Source organism: Primulina huaijiensis, chromosome 4 (genome assembly GCF_012295235.1).
Source record: "Primulina huaijiensis isolate GDHJ02 chromosome 4, ASM1229523v2, whole genome shotgun sequence".
Classification (NCBI taxonomy): Eukaryota; Viridiplantae; Streptophyta; class Magnoliopsida; order Lamiales; family Gesneriaceae; genus Primulina; species Primulina huaijiensis.
The window spans coordinates 7,473,242-7,493,412 of record NC_133309.1 but is presented as its reverse complement, the minus strand read 5'-3'; the positions used below and the strand labels follow the sequence as shown (position 1 = coordinate 7,493,412).

At 36.1% G+C, this 20,171-nt stretch overlaps 1 protein-coding gene and 1 long non-coding RNA gene across 17 annotated transcripts; one reads left to right on the top strand and one right to left on the bottom strand.

Annotated features, from left to right (window-relative positions):
* Positions 1–5,283: 5,283 nt before the first annotated feature.
* On the bottom strand, positions 5,284–7,586 carry LOC140975298 (aspartyl protease family protein 2-like). Its single transcript, XM_073438951.1, has one exon. The coding sequence runs from the start codon at positions 7,213–7,215 to the stop codon at positions 5,584–5,586; it is 1,632 nt and encodes a 543-aa protein (XP_073295052.1). The 5' UTR covers positions 7,216–7,586; the 3' UTR covers positions 5,284–5,583.
* A 7,379-nt stretch (positions 7,587–14,965) lies between these two features.
* Positions 14,966–18,318, top strand: LOC140975296 (uncharacterized). Of its 16 annotated transcripts, XR_012174944.1 has the most exons (8): positions 14,966–15,368; positions 15,556–15,707; positions 15,820–15,893; positions 16,012–16,120; positions 16,206–16,436; positions 17,186–17,430; positions 17,565–17,869; positions 18,123–18,318. It is a non-coding gene; the product is annotated as an uncharacterized lncRNA (long non-coding RNA). The 16 variants fall into 16 exon arrangements; XR_012174935.1 differs by having other exon boundaries at positions 15,670–15,707; positions 16,012–16,436; XR_012174932.1 differs by having other exon boundaries at positions 16,012–16,436.
* Positions 18,319–20,171: the final 1,853 nt, after the last annotated feature.

Sequence of the window (20,171 nt, the reverse complement as noted above, 5' to 3'; positions counted from 1 at the left end):
CTTGCACTAGAAAATGTAAGGCATTTTTCTTTGAGAAGGGTGTGATTTCCTCAACAAATTGAAGAACAAAATTGGGAGAAAAATATACTCAATATTTCGGCCACCACATGGAGGAGTAGAGAAGAATTGCTTTTCTTGGTTGGACAAAAAGTGTGTAAAGTAGCATGTGCATGCCATTCCTTGTTTTATGAAAAAGTGCCTCCAACCCTTCACCTTCCATGCATGCTATTAGCTTGGGCTTGTAACAATTACAAGGCCCATGGACTTTTATTTTAAATTTTCTCAAACACATTTGAGACCATTTAACCTTCACTTGATTTTTACTCAAGCCCACTAGTTTAATAATTATTTATAATTGGGCTCTACAAGGCCCAATGTTATTTAATTAATTCAACACTTGAATTAATATAATTATTTGGACTCTACTAGGCCCACTAGTGTTTAATTAATTCAACATTTGAATTAATTTAATTTAGTCCATAATAATGTTTATGAAAATCACAAATTTCAAATACATTATTCATTTGGCCAACTTTTAATTTAGGAACACATTCATAAATTAAAAGTTACATTCCCCTCATAGAAGTCATACTTCTATTTTCCTTACGCTTATAAACTCCTTTATAAGCCGTTCAACACATTGAACTATTTTTCTTCTCAACGGGATCTAGAAAACTAGTACTTGTGTGGCCCTCAATGGTTCATTGATACAACTAGCCGTGGGTTCACATCTCCATGTGATTCGGACTAAACATGTCCTTATACGAGCAAACCCAAATTGCTTCATTCTTACTTATCAACTCCTTGATAATAAGAACGTCAGAACTCAAGTCTGATAGTACCCAACTAATCATGTTAAACGCCTAGCAGCATCGCTTACATGATTCCCTAGGTATCAAATGATAGTGCCTGCAAGAACCATTTAATTATGGTTAGCGTACAGTACGGTCCCTTCATCTCATATATCCCGATCGATTCGACAACCATTGCTATATCGAGAGTTGTCAATTAATCGATAGTATGTGTCATGTCGTAGTTGCATCGATGGTGTAATCTATGAAACCCCTTTCCTAATTACCACCATACTCTGATCATAGATTTCAAACTACATACACATGAGATCACATAGGATATCCATACCCGAAGGTAAGCGGTGAATCCCCGACTACAGTGCATCGACTCCTATATGTTTCGCCAAAACACCCAACCTTTCCAACTGATGACCCCTTGAGAGTCGGTAAACAAGTCAAAGTGCAATGCTAGCACATAAAGTCTCAATGTTGTCCCGGGTCATAAGGACTAATGGTGTACAACCATAAACTAGGACATCTCCACTCGATAAGTGAGAACCACTTGGAAAGTCCTTTATGGAGGGTTGTTCAGTGCACTCTACAAGGAGCACCTATCTGCATGCTCGAACATCACAATGTCCCCTACAAATGAAACATGGTACTCACATCGCAGATACTGGTCTCGAACTCGAGCGGCCTATATCCTTCTTAGCGGCGGCTGAATCGACTATGAACTGTTTAGAATACACAGTATTGCAAATATGAGTTTCATGATACTCATCATATGAGCATCTCATACTCTTTCTACTATTTGTATATTCAAGGACTTTATCTATGCAACTAGCATGGGTATACAGATAAAGAAGTGCCAAAATAATAATTTCAAATATTATTAAAATAAAGATTGTTTATACTTAAAGTTTAAACATGAACCCTCGGCCAACACTTGGCTCGACGGACACCTACTCTAACATATAATTCCCCATTTCGGGCTTGATATTAATTTTAAATCTTATTCAAAATGAGAGTTTTTAATTTTGAAAGGTTTCATCATTAATTTTATTTAAAAGCTCGCCATGTTTTATCATATGTTTTCCGGATTCATGCAACTTTGTTATTATCATAATAATAATGCACATACTCATTATTTATAACATATCATGCATATATTATAAATAGTAAACTAAACAAGGATGATCAATCGCCCCAAAACTAATGTCCCGTGTGAGATAAACACGGGCCTAGGTCCAATCCTAGGGAAATGCATGGGATGCAAATGCAACTTTTACATAAGTCTCCAATATTTACATGTCTTCGATCTTCATAATCATCAAGTTTACCATCTTCCAATCTTGATCTTCAACTATACTGATATTTACAAATAATTATTCATGGCAAATAGGGATACATCTCATGGGATGGGAACGGGCCATAAACCAAGCCCACTTGAAAATTGATAATTATTACAATCATTCAACACAAAATATCCTAGCATACACCTAGCAAATTGGGCTTGGACTTTTGATCACCCTTCATGCATAATATCGCATATCATACACCATCAATTAATTATCAAAATAATCAATTGATCCAATATTATGTATCTTAATCCAATCACTAACCGCCACGATTAGAAACTAAATTAACAAAGTATACAAACTCCTTTGTCTACATTCTAATTAATTTATTTATAACTGAATATCTTGTAAATCACCATTTACTATAAATAATTAAAGTTCAACTTCAATTATTTATTTTATGAGAAAATATGTACAACTTTTGTAAATTTAAACTTAAGGGCCCAAAAATCATTTTTCACCAAAAACATTTTGCCCCATTTAAATTTCACAAAATATGTCAACCATCCAATGGCCCAACAACTCAAGGCTCATGACACTTTGATATTCCATAACACTTTTGGAAACCTTAGTCGTCATTGCCGTCGCCGGATTCCGGCCAACATGCACATAAAAAAAATTGTTAAAAGCAAGGGGTTCGAGCAACTTGGGCTGCCCGACAAAGCCGCCCCAAAAAACCAGCCTACGGTTTGTTGTTTTGATTGTCTCATGCGGTTAGAAATTGACCTCAATATAATATCATGTATATGCTACCCAAAATAGTGACCATAACTCTGATACCACTTGAAAGGGCATCGATTAGGGTGCCCGAATGCGCAACGGAAGTTTCAAAAATATTTTCATACAAAAACCGAGCACCTCAACCACTATGATGTGTAGCAAATACAATAAAACACACAAATGTCATACATAGGGTGTTTTAGAAAAATATACATATCAATCACAATGGATTGATGATGGCTCAAACTTAGTGTTCAAGAAACTAAGCTCTTGAATGACAAGACAAATCTTCAAGCTTCCAAGAGCACAACTTGCTCAAAATTAAGCCCACCACCAACAAGCTAAATCCACTCTAATTTTGTACTAGAAAAATTAGAGCATTTTTCATTTGAGAAGAGAGAGTTTCCTCAACAATTGAAGAAAGAAAAATGAAGGAGAATTTTCTTTGCAAATTTCAGCCAAGTCTATGGAGAGAAGGGAGGAGGAGTTTTTCTTGGTGCTTGAAAAAGTTAAAGTAAGCATGTGCATGTCATGCCTTGGATATTGAAAAAGTAGCCTCCAACCTTTCACCTTCCATACATGCATTCTATTTGGGTTTGTAACAATTACAAAGTCCATGGACTTTAATTTAATTGTCTCAAACAAATTTGAGACCAATTAATCCTTACTTGATTTTACTCAAACCTACTAGTTGAATAATTATTTTCTATTGGGCTCAATTAATTCAACACTTGAATTAATTTAATTCAGTCCATAATAATGTTTACGAAAATCACAATTTTCAAATACATTATTTATTTGACCAACTTTTAATTTAGGAACACTTCCACAAATTAAAAGTTACATTCCCTTCGTAGAAGTCGTACTTCTATTTTTTTTTTACGCTTATAAACTCCTTTATAAGCCGTTCAATACATTGAACTATTTTTACTTTTCAACGGGATCTAGAAAGTTAGCACTTGTATGGCCCTCAATGGTTCAATGATACAACTAACCGTCGGTTCACATCTCAATGTGATTCGGGACTAAACATGTCCTTATATGAGCATACCCCAATTACACCATACTTACTTATCAACTCCTCGATAATAAGAACGTCAGAACTCAAGTCTGATAGTACCCAACCAATCATGTTAAACGCCTAGCAGCATCGCTTACATGATTCCCTAGATATCAAATGATATTGCCTGCAATAACCATTCTATTATGGTTAGCGTACAGTACGGTCCCTTCATCTAATATATCCCGACCGGTTCGACAAGTATAGGTATATCGATAGCTGTCAAAGAATCGATACTATGTATCATGTCGTAGTTGCATCGATGGTGTAATCTATGAAACCCCTTTCATAATTACCACCAACACTCTGATCAGAGATTTCATACTACATACACATAGGATATCCATACCCGAAGGTAAGCGGTGAAACCCCGACTACAATGCATCGACTCCTATATGTTTCGACAGAACACCCCACCTTGCCACTTGATGACCCAATGAGAGTCGGTAAACAAGTCAAAGTGCAAGACTAGCATATAAGAGTCTCAATGTTGTCCCGGGTCATAAGGACTAATGGTGTACAACCATAAACTAGACGTTTCCACTAAGTGAGAACCACTTGGAAAGTCCTACATGGAGGGTTGTTCATTGCACTCTACCAGGAGCACCTATCTGCATGCTCGGACATCACAATGTCCCCTACCAGTGAAACATGGTACTCACGTCGCAGATACTAGTTTTAAACTCGAGCGGCCTATATCTTTCTTAGCTGCGGCTGAATCGACTAGGAACTGTTTAGAATATACAGTATTCTAAATATGAGTTTCATGATACTCATCATATGAGCATCTCATATTCTTTCTACTATTTGTATATTCAAGGACTTTATCTGTGCAACTAGCATGGGTATACAGATAAAGATGTGTCAAAACAATAATTTCAAATATAATTAAAATAAAGATTGTTTATACATAGAGTTTCATTGTGAACACTCGGCCAACACTTGGCTCGACGGGCACCTACTCTAACAATTAAATCAAAATCCCACACTGGAAATACAATGAGAAGATAATGTGTCTATAAGATGAAAATATATCTCTTTTTATAAGAGGCATTTTGGGTAAACTCCAAAAACAAATCCACGAGTGTTTAGACCTAAAGTGGACAATATCATGCTATTATCGAGATATGTAAGTTTCATTGCATAAATATGCATTTTTAAAATGATTATATGAATTAATCAAGATATTAAAATTTAAATGTATAATTTTTTAAAATTAAGTTGGAAATCATTTTTCGCCTAAAAGTTGTATAAATTATTTATTCTTGAATCACTTCTTCAAGTTTTTACATTACACACAAGTAAATTTGTTATCCTGCTTGCTGGTATACATAAAAATTGAGACGCAAAAGCATATTTTCTTGCATAAATTTAAACTCAAATATAATGTATTCTCTTTGAAAGTTTCAAGAATTTAATGAAAAATGTTCTTGCGAAAATGTGCAAGAAGCAATACAAGCATTGCCATTTCTAACAAATCACTGAAGGCATTGGTCAATCATACAAATTATTGGTGCTAAAAGAATGGTAAAATTTCTTGAATTTTCTTCTTCTTACCTCATAAATATATTGTGAGGAGTCTCCCTCCATACCCCCTGTAGTATATTGTTTACAGTTTACCACCCACCACCTAAACTATAGACCGGAAAACATGTTATATATCAGCACATTTAGAAGGCGCGAATCCAAGCCTCGACTTTTTGACATCATACAAGATATGGAAATTCTGCTGCTGATAGTTCCCGATGATTGACAAAGCCGAACGAGGGGTCCCCAAGATCGCTAGGCAAACTACATCATCCGGCTCGAGCATAATGAAATAGTTCTCGACCGGGAAATTCCACATAGCACCGTCCCCGAACAAAATCCCAAAACTGGGCAACTCCAGTTTAGCCACCCCCGACACGTTGTAACAAGGATCGAGGATTGGGAAATCTTTCACAACCGGATAGCCCTCCACCTTCTTTTCGAAAGCCTCCTTAATGATTTGATAGGCTGGATCAGCAAAATAACTGAGTGTCGTACCCGAGTCGATGATTGTCCCACCAGCACCTTCTGGAGATAAACTCCATGTCTCCTCCGGTATGCTTAGCACCTCCCCTCCAACAAGAATCGACTTTATTTGCACATAATAGAATGTATCCACTGGATTCTGTTTCCCCTTGACAAAAGATGTGAAATTTAAATTAGGGCGGCTGAGGAGGTCTTTATCCTCCCCAAAAATAAGCTTGCTGCTAACACTAGTATTGCTATTTCTATCCACCAGACAATACGAAAACGAGTGGCCATATAAAGCTTGAAGCTGAGACGAAAAGGATAAAGGCCCTCTCCCAAGGCCTAATAGCCCAGCAGCACCATGAAAGAGCCCTCTATTCCAATGTCCACAACCAAACATCACATTTTCCACTTTCCTGAACTCAGATTTCCCACTCGGGGTCGTAAGATTAACTGTAAAGGCCTCAAGCGCAAAATCACCGGTAGTATTCGAGCTATCTCCATACCAATAATAATAAGGGCAGCTCTGATTCTCAGTCATGCAGGGCTGTGGCGGGTCGGGGGACGAAACAAGGTGACACCGGGGATCACTACAGCTAATATTTCTATATGAACTCGATTCTTTCGGATTATAATATTGACCAGTTTGTTCAAAACAATCATAACAAGGTACACATTGAATCCAATTCAAATCACTGCCAGTGTCAAGAATCAAAGAGAAGTGTTTAGGAGGTGTACCCACAAAAACATCCATGAAGTACTCCCCGGAGCCGAGACTCACCCCGGACTCCAGAGTCGCCATAAGCTGGCCGGAGAAACTGGCGGAATAAGCTCCCGGCAAGTTGTCCTGTCCGACAAATGGCTTCGTAAGCTGTTGATCACCATCTTTCTTCAATCTTGAAAAGGCGTTCTGATTTTTTCTCTCGATGATCCTTGTTTGGAGGGTTCGAATTCGTGTTAAATCCTTCACTGTGGAATCCGCCACAGAATCCGAGGGCTTAAGCTTTAGATTGAGCTTCACCGTTGGCTGGCCGGACTGTGGCTTCGAGTCTTCTCCGACATCATCTTCTTCATGAACCAAAATCTGATGGGTCGCTGTTTTCCTGGATTTCGAAAAGCTGCAATCCGCATCCACCGGAGAAGATACAGCATTGAAGCTAGAACGATCGGGTAACTCTATGGCCGAAAAATTCAAATATCTGAGACCTAACACTTCTGCATCCCCGCTGGCTAGAAACCCACAGAAGAACAAGCACAAGTATCCAAGAACGCAGAAAGATTTCGACACCATCAGAAGAAAAGATGGAAGAAATTCTAAAAATCTAGCAGAAACAAGAGGATAAATTAACAACAACCCAGAACACAGAAAACAAAATAAAATCTTGAATTTTGCAGAAATCCAAGCCAAATATTAGAACATGAAACTTTTAACAAGTAACAACAAAGAGCTTCAGACTCAAGATCCAGAAATCTCCTCTAGGATGAGAAATCTTCTGATTTTTTGGGCAGAATTCGAGAGAGAGAGAGAGATATCAAACAACGTGATTGAAGATAGAATTTGGAAATGGGAACAATTAAATTTGGAGGCGTCGTGAAAGTAGAAGAATTTAGAAAGAATGAATGCTGGGAAGTAAGACTTTGAATGTCGCACCTTTTCTTTTCCATCCCAACTTTGTACGCGGTTTCACATTAGATTTCTGCACAAGTTTTTTTACTTTTCATTTTCTTATCTCAAAAATAGATATTTACTATTATTTATTTCTGGTAAAAAAAAAAAAAAAGGAAAGTTTATTTAATTTTTAATTTTACATTGTACATTAATCAATGTATATAGTTTCCTAAAAAAATATTATCACACGAATTTATTTAATTTTACATTTACTTTATACTACCATACAACATTATATTTTTTCCCCAAAAATATTAATATATTACTTGTAATTTTTTTTAAAGGGATACAGGAATTTCAATACACATATTTGAGTAAGATGGTGGGAAAATTATAGCTTCCAAATAGTATTCAAGTTAGTGAACCAGTTCAACACTTTATAAATAGTTAAAAGTTCGATTTTGTAAAGACCCGTATTTCAAATTCGTATTTTTACGAATTTATAAAAAATTTTCTAAATAAATAACTTGCCTCATTCACAAAATAAACATATAAATAGATTTAACTTTAAAATAACAGCGGAAGTAAATATTGTGAGTCAAAACAACACCTTAAAAGTAATCCAACATATAAAAAACTGAGTTTGAACATAAAAAAGTGAATAAACTGAAACATGAGGTCTTCGGGTTCCTACTACTGCTGACCCAAGCTAGCTCACTGGTCCACGCCCTCAGTTTCGACCACATCAATACCTACAACAATCAAGTCTAGTGAGTCTAAAGACTCAACATGCATATATCGTGAATCGCAAGTAAATATATCATAAAATCGCATGCAATGTAAAAATATCGTATCGTAAAGCGTAAGGTGAAAATCGTGTCATGAGTAAGTATAAATATGTGCATATCTTAAAATTGTATGTAAAAGCTTAGCTCGGTAGAGCCCTGTCATAACATTTCATATCTTAAATTTTTTTGGTAGAGATAATGTTTTCAAGCAAGTGGCCCATAACATATCATGAACGTTTGATCAGACTAAATCACAGTATACTGGGCGGCAGAGATCACCACAGCCCTTGGACTGGATGTCCGTACCCATACATAATCGTAAACCGATCGTAAGTCACCGGGTGGAGAGGTTCCCGGTTACGCATCCCGGCTTCCAAAACCATAAACGTGAGGTGGCCACAAGTCATATAGCATATATCTCAAAAATAAACATTTTATATTTTATGCACGTAATATAATTATAACCCTGTTTTTACCGGATGAGTTGGATCGTTCCCAAGCTTGCGGCGACCTAATCCTAACATGAGACACATGAAAATAATCTCAACTTGACAAAAACTTCATATCCGAAACAAAAACGAGACAAACGAGACCAACAACCTAATTTCCAACCATGGCTACGTACCAACCCGAACCAACATTGAACCACCGTTTAGCCATGATTAAAATACACCTAACATAATGAAAGAATATCCATAAGGACCGTAATACACGAAAAATAGTGAATTGTGGCCAAAATCATGAAACACTCTTTCGAGAGTGACTTTGGCACATTGTACCGTAAATTCTCGTACGACCTCTAAACTCAACCAAATCACAAACGGCCAAAAACATGACTTTCATAACACATTGGGGTACTGTCCAGTCCAAGGACATAGGCTAAAAGCCAACCAAGAACTCAAACAAGACCTCTGAACCGAAGCAATGCTGCTGTCCGAATGTAATGGCAGCAGTTGTGCATGTGATGTCTAATTTATGAAACTAATGGCCATTGGGCATGGACCACCAACCAAAGTCTCTTACCAACATCCTAAGACGTGACATGAACCATGGCTAAGGGCACTAGGCCAATCACAACCCAAGCAACTACCTATGACAACCCAAAGCTTCAACCGAGAGCACCAAATTCTGTGCAGTGTGATGTGTTGAATTGTTTTGCTGTCTTGTGTCGTCCCAGTGACCATATGATCAACCATGGCTCGATCTAGTCATGATGAGACATTGTGTGAACCATGGCTATGGGCTAAAATCCAACCACAATCCACCCAAACACCCCAAAACCGAAAGCTTCACTCACACAGAAAAATGAAAACCGAAGAGCACTTGTTTTTTTGTTGTAAAAATTTTGATGGATCCGTGAACCAAGCCTTGAAAGACTGACTTGGTCACATTCTAGACATGCTAAGGGAAGGTCCTAACCATGGTTACAGTTCCCAGAACCTCCGTAGTTTGAACACTCCCCTTAACCATCCAAGTAACAAAAATCGTGGCCAAATTCTGCAACAATGAAATGTTTTGTTGTCATGTCTTTATCTTGAATGCATGGACTTAAATCAATGAACCAACAACCCCCCTAACACACTCTAAATCATGCGTAGATGCAGCCTTGAGTGCCTGGAACCGAAGGAACCTCCTGGAATCAACAAAATACATCACCTGTGAGACTTAAAGCAAATGGCCGAGAAGGGCCTGTACCGATTTTGCAAGTTGTTGTCAAAGTTGTATTTTGTTCCTTGAATCTTGAACATAAAGTGGTTTAAAAATATCTATAGGACTTGATTGAAGAGAAAATAAACAATATATACATGCCTGGAAATCTGTTTTGAAGAAAACAAACCAATACGACGAACACGGCGCGGTGGAGTCGGAGTTGGATTTTTCTGCTGCTATCTCACGACTTTAGCTGCTGTTTTCTCTTACAAGTGAGGAATTTGAATGGCACTTGAATTGCTTTCTCACCCTTGCTGCCGAAGCTTTTTATTTTTATTCTTGCTGCATGTTCAAATTAATTTGCTAGGCTAATGGGTTGAGGAGAAATGAGGTGAATTATGGTGCTTGAATTACCCATAATTGGTGAATTAAAAGTGGGAAAATGAATACACCATGAAGGCCATTGAGGGATGACTTGAATGAAGAGTTACCAAGCATTTGAAATGGGTTTAAGGATTGACCGAAAATTGTAAATAATTTTGATCAAATCTTGTATTTTTAATTCTTAAGGTTTTAAACACCCATTTTATATTTTAATAAATTAACAAATTAAATTAGGATAAAAATCTTGCATGGCATATCTTGGTTTTAAAATTAATTATTAAAATGTTAGGTTTTAATTTCTCGAATAAATTAGGCCTAGATTAATTTATCCCAATTGATTACACATTTTAATTTAGTCTTTAATTAAATATTGGACATAAAAGAACTTTTTTAATAACTTAAATCCAATTAATTTAATAAATTCTAAAAACATTCTTTTTCATCAAAATAAGTTATTCCTTGACTTAAATTAAATTTAGGAATATTTTCTTATCATTAATCTTATCTATAATCTCCTAACTTCATTCCGGCCTCGCTTATTTATCCTAAAAGATAAAACTAAACACACGCGTTTAAAATAATTAATCATGACTTAACAAATTTTAAAATGAATTAAACACTTCATATATATATATATAAATAATTTTTAATTTAAATAATAGCAATTATGCATGGCTTATACGAAATCTGATATTTCGGGTTCTACAACTCTCTCCCCTTAAAAGAAATTTTGTCCTCGAAATTAAAACTTACCGAATTACTCGGGATATCGACTTTTCATCTCTTGCTCAGATTCCCACTTAGCTTCCTCTTCCGAATGATTAAGCCATTTGACTTTCACTAGATTAACTAGTTTGTTCCGAAACTTTTTCTCCTGTCTGTCTAAGATTTGCACTGGTCTTTCCTCATACGACAGGTTCGGAGTGAGTTGCAACGGCTCAATGTTCAAGACATGCGAAGGATTCGCCATATACTTCCTCAGCATAGATATGTGGAACACATTGTGTACTCCGGCCAGATTCGGCGGAAGAGCAACACGATAAGCTAACGTCCCAACTCTGTCGAGGATCTCAAATGGTCCGATGAATCTCGGACTGAGCTTTCCTTACTTCCCGAACCGCATGATACCTTTCATAGGTGCTATCTTCATGAAAATATGATTGCCAACGGCAAACTCTAGATCTCTCTTCCTCTGATCCGCTGTCGACTCTGAGCAGTCCTCATCCTATCACGGATCTTGACTACTAGATCGGCAGTTTGCTGAACGATCTCCGGACCCAATTCTGATCTTTCCCCTACTTCATCCCAATGAATAGGCGATCTACACTTACGACCGTACAATGCTTCATATGGAGCCATACCTGTAGACGACTGAAAACTGTTGTTATAGGTAAACTCCACCAATGGCAACTTCGACTCCCAACTCCCTGAGAAATCGATGACACATGCACGGAGAAGATCTTCAAAAATCTGAATAACTCTCTCTGACTGACCATCTGTCTGAGGGTGGAAGGCTGTGCTAAACAACAACTTCTTACCCATAGCTGAATGCAGACTCTTCCAAAATGAGGAAGTGAATCTAGGATCTCGGTTAGACACTATAGAAACGAGAATACATACAACTATGAATACTGAATCATGGCGAAAGTCGTCTTAATAGGCAAGAAGTGAGCTGATTTGGTAAGACGATCAACAATCACCCATATAGCATTTGACCATCTAACTGACTTCGGCAGACCTACAACGAAGTCCATGGTAACATTCTCCCACTTCCAGTCGGCAATAGGAAGGGGCTTGAGCATACCTGCTAGTCTCTGATGTTCCGCTTTTACTAACTGACACGTCAGATACTCGGATACAAAACGTCTGATTTCCTTCTTCATTCCGGGCCACCAATACAATAACTGCAAATCTTTGTACATCTTCGTACTCCCAGGATGAATAGAGTACGGCGACATATGGGCCTCAGATAAAATATCCTCTCAAATAGAATCGCTGCTAGGAATCCATATTCTGCCTCGATATCTCACAATACCATCGCTAACTGTATACAAGATACTGCCCTTGGCTTCATCTCTCTGCCTCCACTTTGCCAACTGCTCCTCTGCTAACTGTCCTATAACGTACCGTAATTTTTACTACTAAAAATTTGCGGAAAAATTAAAAATTTTCTTAAATACAAATAATTTTCAAAGTGTGATCACAATTAAACTGCCCATCCAAAAGTATTTGCGATACAAGAGCTCACAAATAAAGTTTGGTGAAGAAAATACTTGTTTAAACATCGTAAGCCAAAACGTGAAATCAGAGTATTAAAATTTGTCATGCTTAAAATATTAAAATAAAACGCGGGCGGTCCTCGGGTTTAGCCTCCTGCGCAGTCCAAGCCAGCTCATTGGTCCCCACCTCTCGCCTCCTCAAACTCATCATCACTTGCATCGATCAAGTCTAGTGAGTCTAAAGACTCAACATGTATAAACTGGAAGTAGCGAGTAATACGTAATAAAACCACATGAATCTTTAAAATAGAGCGTACATACATGAAACATGAACATCTCATACATAAGCTTGAACATACGTACATACATACATACATAGACGTGCCATCAACATAAAACTTTTCGTAAACATGCTTGCTTCATACATACTTGAGCATACATAACATCATTTTGCGTAGAGGCATGTTTCAAAGCAAGTGACCCATACATAAAAGTGCCTGATCAGACTAAACCACAATACTGTGCTGACAGGGACGAATCCACTGCCACATACATGAGATCTCCGTTCATGCTTTAACGGGTGGATTGGTCCCCGTTCATGCTTTAACGCTTTCCAATCCTGATCTAAACCTGTTTATGCTTTAACGGGGTGGGGTGGGTTGATCCCTAGTCATGCTTTACCGCTTTCCAACCCCATACATAATTTGGTCGCAAGACATTTAGCATACCTCAAAAACTTAAAATATTATCTTTTGCACGTCAACATACTTACTTGGCATTGAGGGATTCGTTGGATCTCGTTTGGGGCCGCTGCTGTAACATACTAACATGGATTCAATACTTAATTTGCATAACTTAGACGTAGGTATTCGTGCTCACCACCGAAGTAAATAAATAGCTTATGACATTCTAAATCACTATGGACTTGACCTCATTTAATCATCGTACTAAACCATGACATAAAACCCCAAACCAAATCTTATATTTTATATTCATAACCCGAAAACAAATCTTATACTTTATATTCATATTTTAAAAAAATAAATTTTTTTTAAAAGGTGGTACACGGACCCCGTGTAGGGGTCCGGGTACATGCTGGAAATTCGCATTTTGAAGTAAAAAGGGCACGGACCCCGTGCTAGGGTCCGGCTACGGGTCCGTGTAGGTGCTGGAATCGCGAAAAAAATAAAATTCCCTACACTTGTGACCTAATCCTACCTCAAGACCCATTCTCACGATGCTAAGGCACTGATTCAAACTCAAACAAACTCCCCAAAACAACTACGCATCACAAAAAATGCAACCCAATCCGTGAACACGACCTTTGACACCAAAACAATTTCTACGGCTTCTAATACAACCAAGTGCCTAACGACACGAAACGAAACACCCACAATCATCCCAACATCATTCTTGATATACTTAAACGCAGCAATGATCACCCATCGATGCCCAACGAAGCCTGCAACAATAAAATTTCAATAACATATCATGAACATATTTTCAGAATATTTTAGTTTGAGCAGTCCCACAAAAACAATCGTAACTCACTCGTTTCTTATCCAAAAATTACAAATTTTATATCAAATCGAAGGTATCAAAGAGTACTACGTTTTATATGTTGAAAGTTTTTCCAGAAACTTGACTTAAAAATCTCAGTTTTTAAAATGACAGCGAAAACGTTTTCTGGAGATCCAAAAAGTTTCAGAAATTGATTCAAAACATAATCGCTCAAGCTTTGCTCATAATAATCAAAGTTTCACGCATAACATACATCAATATATCTACTATGACGAGATCGATGCATAAAACGAAAGAATATACATGCCTTTAAATCTTTAAAGTTATCGAACGACGACACCGAAGCGGGAAGGATACGAAAGATGATCCGGGACGAACGTGGCGCGATTTTCTTTAAAGAAAACTCAACGAAATCTTGCTGGAAAATCAGAGGAAAGGGGAGGCTGCTCTCTCTACTAAGAACCCTAGTTTTTGTTTTAAAATATGAAAATAAAATGTGTAGGTGTGTGTTGTGTGTTTTGGTGTGTAAAAACATGTAAGTGTGTGAGAGTGTGTGTAACGTGTGTGTGTGTTTTAATTAGGAGAAATTTTTGTAGACACTTTTAATTAAATGTTGTTACAAATACTTAATAATGAAACTTGTAAAAAATTAATAATGTGTAAAATAAAAAAACATATTAGATTAGTTATCCTGACATTTTTAATTGATGTCATTTTATATATTGAAAGAAACAATTATTTTCACACCGTTAATGTTTATCTAACTCAAATATTCTCACATTTATTTTATCTATTTTAAAAAATCATTAACAAACTAAAAAAAATTTAATTAAAAGGAAAAAAAAAGGAAATGCTAAACCCATCCCCCAATTCATTCCCGTGAAAGAAAGAAAAACTTCCCCAACCCTACTCCCCTTGCTCTCTCCCTCACCACGACGTTTCCGTCGAGGAGTGGCGTGCAGTTCTTTCGCGTGAGCAGTTTCGGATTCTTAGACAGAAAGGCACCGAGTGAGTTCGATTTCATGTTTATGCCTACTGTCAAATTTGATCGAGTGCTGCTTAGTTTTGATTGTCAGTTCTTGTCATCGTTATGGGGTTCATTAGTCTGAATCTATCTGTCCAAGTTCATGATTTTGCCTGAGTTGCTCGTAGTTGGTGCTTCTATTTTATTTCCTCCCCATTGCTCATCTCTCTTGTCTCGTTTCATCCATCCCTAAAAGCTCCCACGACTCGCTACCCTACCCCTTCCTCTGCTCCTCCGATTTGATTCCAGGTAAATATGCAAATTAAACGTGAAAGTATGTACCCCTTCGGTTTACCCCTTGTATTTACAAATTCTGTTGGAGAAATGTTTATTCATTTGTGAGAACTATAAATAGGGAGAAATGGTTTTCATTCCGGTTTTAAGAGATAATTTAGGTTTTGGTTCACAGTTCCATTTTTTATCATCTGTTTTGCAGGTGATTTCTCTTATGTATAAAGCTTGCATCTTTCTTGGAGAGTGATTCCAGCACTTCAATATTTAAACTTTTCTGTTCTCATACTGATTTTAGAATATTTTGTTAATGGCACAGACAGACATGGTGTATGAGTTACTATGGACAGCAACAGAGTAGGTGACTGTTTTAATGCACGGATTTTTCTTTTCATCACTGTCTGAAAATTTATATTCAAATCCGCACCTGAATGATTTGATGATAAATGTTGGCTCATTCTCTCTTAAGGTACTACATATATTTATGAAAAACTTACAAGAGCTGTTACAACTTAAGCGGCTAAGTTACTTCATTTTGAAACTGTGAGATTATGTTTACAATGCTCTATTTTAAGACATACATAATCATCAAATATCCGTTAAATAACAATAATTCTGGCCTTGATGAGTGAGTTTGTATATATCTTTTTTTCTTTTGCAGTTGAACCTTGTTTGAAGGTTGATTTGTCATATCCCATTGGAGAAATATTGGTTGCTTGCTTCCTCTCTCCCTTCAAAATCTATTGTCATTAGGAATCTCTCTATTCATGGTGCTACCAACTATTAAATTGTTGAGAAATCTTGTGCAATCCTGGGTAATACTAAATCACTGATTCGTCTATAAATTTATCTCAGTGCACCATTAATGTTTTCCCCTATATGGGCACGAGACTTGGCTCATCTGAGGAACTAATAACTGAATTTTGTAGAGAATGCTGGATTGTTCGTAAAGGTACTGCGTAGCTTTTCTTATATTACTCTCTAGAATTACAGGAAGAATGGCAGGTATATTAATTGGTATTTCTTGTACTTTTGGCTGGTGATTTAAAGAAAGCAATGAAGGATGGAAAGCCAATCATAATTGAGGTTTGATTCTTCAAAAGATACTACTATGCTGGAATTACTTGTTTGGTTATGTTTGTGGTGTGTTAATTGAACTCCATTGTAAAGGAAGTAGCGAAGGTCCATTGCATTTACCCGTGAAAATAAATGGGGTAGAATACAAGTAAAACAGATGCTATGTGGTCCAAATGTCGCTTTAGGAATACCAACAACAAAAGAGAAGCACAGTTACTGAGGTGGAAGAACTTTGACAAATTTAGAACTGAGGGTAAACAGACCACAACCCACTCTGCAGAAGAGTCTGAAGCAAAGAGCAGCCTTAGTAACTGCAATTTTGGGTGGAAAAAATTTTCGATTGTCTTGGCGTATTTCTGCTTTAATAATTTTTTTTGTTATTTGTTAGAAAAAGTAGCATATATCTGAAAGAATTGGGAAAGGTACTCGAGAAAGATTTCGTTCAGGGAAAAAGTTGTAGAAACCATTATAAGAGTGACAGTAGAATCAATATTGTTGTGTTTATAGAAATCAATATAGAGGATGAAAAAGTAAAAGTAATTACTAGAAAGAAGAAAATGTGAATATGCTCGTAGTGGAATGTTTTAACTCCATTCTTACCATCATTATCATTAAGAGTTCAGCCATTATGTGTGGATCACTAAGTAAAGAAGAAAAAAAGGTGGTGCTAATGGATAGCATGGATGTGTATGCAGTGGAATCGAACATATAATTTTTGTGCTCATGCTGATATATTGAGTTATTTCTGAAAATGGCAGGGAATACATTTGGATCCTAGCATATACTTAATGGATGATAAAAATAAATCACCAGCAGCGTCTCCAGCAATAGGCAAAGAGAAAGGTTCAGAAAAAAGTAAAAATGGAATCCCAGCTCAGAATAATCATAGAAAAATAATCCTGTCCTCAGGTCGGTAGCTCAGGGGAAACAGAGTCTGCCATGGATATGGTTTCAGATTCTCTAAAATCTGTGGATATAAGTGGTAACACTCCTAATGATGAAGGTGAAAACTCTGATTTCCTGCTCTGCTGTATAACATTACTAAATTAGACTCTCTTGAATATCACTTTTCTTCTTTTAAAAATTTATCTTGATCAGATTAGAATTTTGCATATAAATTTTATCTATTTCTTTCAGGTGGAACTGTGAAAGAATCTGATGCAATTGAGGAACTTCTTAATAAAAAAGACAAGGCTGGTACTGAATCTTGTGATGAGGAGTGATTCAGTGTTTGGCAAAACATATAATTTTATGAGAAACAACACACGATTCGTAGCATGGATCCAAATACCGAAGTCGGAAGACAGACGTTGGGACCAAATTGGTGTGAAATACAAGTTTTAGTTGTCCTAGAACGGGAATAGAGTTTGATTAGGCCATATGATCTTCTACAAAAGGTTGGGGATACACTTGGAGGAATGATAGCTTGGCCTTGTTATTTGGTATGATATTCAACTTTTCAATTAACTAGTATTTATTGTTATGTCCGTCATGATAGTATCTTTTTAAACCAATATCAATTATATTTGCAGTTGACAGTTAATGAGGAAGATTTCTACTATTGCATTTGGATAAATAATAATTTTCAAGTTTTTAATTTGTATGATTCACTAGTTCGAATTAAATTTTAATCTCTTTATTTTGTGTTTCTTTAATTTTATTTCATTTATACAAATATATGAATTTTTATTGTAGGTGACAAGAATATTGGATTTTGAATAAGATGAGATGATTGAAGAATGAAGATGCTTCACAAGTTTGCTTATTTATTGCTTTACAAGACTTAATTGTTTGTTAGTTCTTAAACTAAATACATTTGATACATTTGGTATATTTGTTGGGATATAGATGTTTTTCGAAGTAACAAATTTGTCAGTCTTATACATTAATGATTGCAATTGATTAAAAATTTAATTTCTATTTTAAAATTTTGTATTTGTATTTATGTTAATTTTTTATATCCTTGAATATTATATCATGAAAATATTGAAAATTGATGATATTTAATAAAGTATGACATTTTTTATGTCACAATAGAACATTAAATCATGTACATAAAAAATATCATTATAAAATTCATATGGAGACATTTCAAAAAGTCATTATAAACAACTATTAATGACAATTTTCATTGTCCTTATATTCTAATATAGAAGACATTTGTAAGTGTCATTACATATTACATAATGAGACATTTTAAATTAACCTTATAACATATTATTAGTGATATTTTTTTATTATCAATATAAATAACATACACGACACTTTTAGTTCTCATTATAAATGATTTTAACTAACATATAAATTTGTCATTATTACTATAATAACAAGGCATGTATAAATGTCTTTAAAATATGAGTTTTCCTGACATTTAAAATTGTCATTATATGAATAATTAGTAACACGTATGAAGTTGTCATTAACATCTTATAATGACATTAAAAAATGTCAGGAAGTTTAAGACGACATTGGAATAGAGGGTATTTGTTGGAGGTGTCAATAAAACTTAAATGTCACTAAATATTGAATATGATGACATTTGTGAATGTCACCATAAGCATTTATTCTTGTAGTGATTATTGCTAAATTAACTAATTAAAATACTAATAAAAAGGTTAACCCACACCAATATAATCAACCTCCTCAATTAAAATAATTACACAATGTTTTTATAAATTTATCTTCTTTAACAAAATAAAATGCACAAAGTCAACTTTAAAAGTTTTAAAAATTCTAAACTCACTAAATACATAATTTAGACTTTAAAATGCTGAAACTTATTAAATTAATTAATATGTCACGACATTAACTTAAAAATAAAATACCACATTTAAAAATTGCCAAAATCGTCGCCGGTCTCTTTTCCTCGATCCCGCATCGAATAATCGCCTGAACCATGAAACTCAAGAAAACGTTTAACGTGCATCACATAAACATAAATAATTTAAAATAATGCATTTTCATAAAACATGCATCACTAAAATCATTTTAGAATTAAATAAATGATTTGACAATTAAATAATACATGGGTTTTACATGTACTGATTTTGGGCTCTACATGTCCACCGCGAATACGGTCTAGAAGAGTAGACTGAATCGTCAAAGTAGATAGACGGAGAACTCTACCTCGAGGATATGTCACTAGATCAACCATCTGCATCTCAAACTGAAGAGGTCTCGGAATCACCAAATGAGCCATCACTGCGACTTTCCTGCTCAACGCATCCGCAACTACATTAGCTTTGCCAGGGTGGTACCTAATGTCACAGTCATAGTCCTTAACTAGCTCCAACCAACGTCTCTGACGCATATTCAACTCTTTCTGCGTAAAGAAGTACTTGAGGTTTTTGTGGTTGGCAAAGATCTGGCACTTCTCTCTGTACAAATAATGCATCCAAATCTTCAATGCAAATACTACGGCTGCCAACTCTAGATCATGGGTAGGGTAATTCTTCTCATGGATCTCCAACTGACGAGAAGCATACGCTATCACCTTCCCATGCTGCATCAACACTGCGCCTAAATCGAGCTTCGAAGCATCGATAAACAAAACAAAATCTCCGGGCCCTGAAGGCATGGCCAATACTGGTGCTGAAATAAGAGCTTGCTTTAAATAATCGAAGCTCTTCTGACACTCATCGCTCCACACGTACTTAGCATTTTTCTTAGTCAACAACGTGAGTGGAACTACGACTGAGGAGAATCCCTGAATAAACTCCTGATAGTATCCTGCTAGCCCAAGGA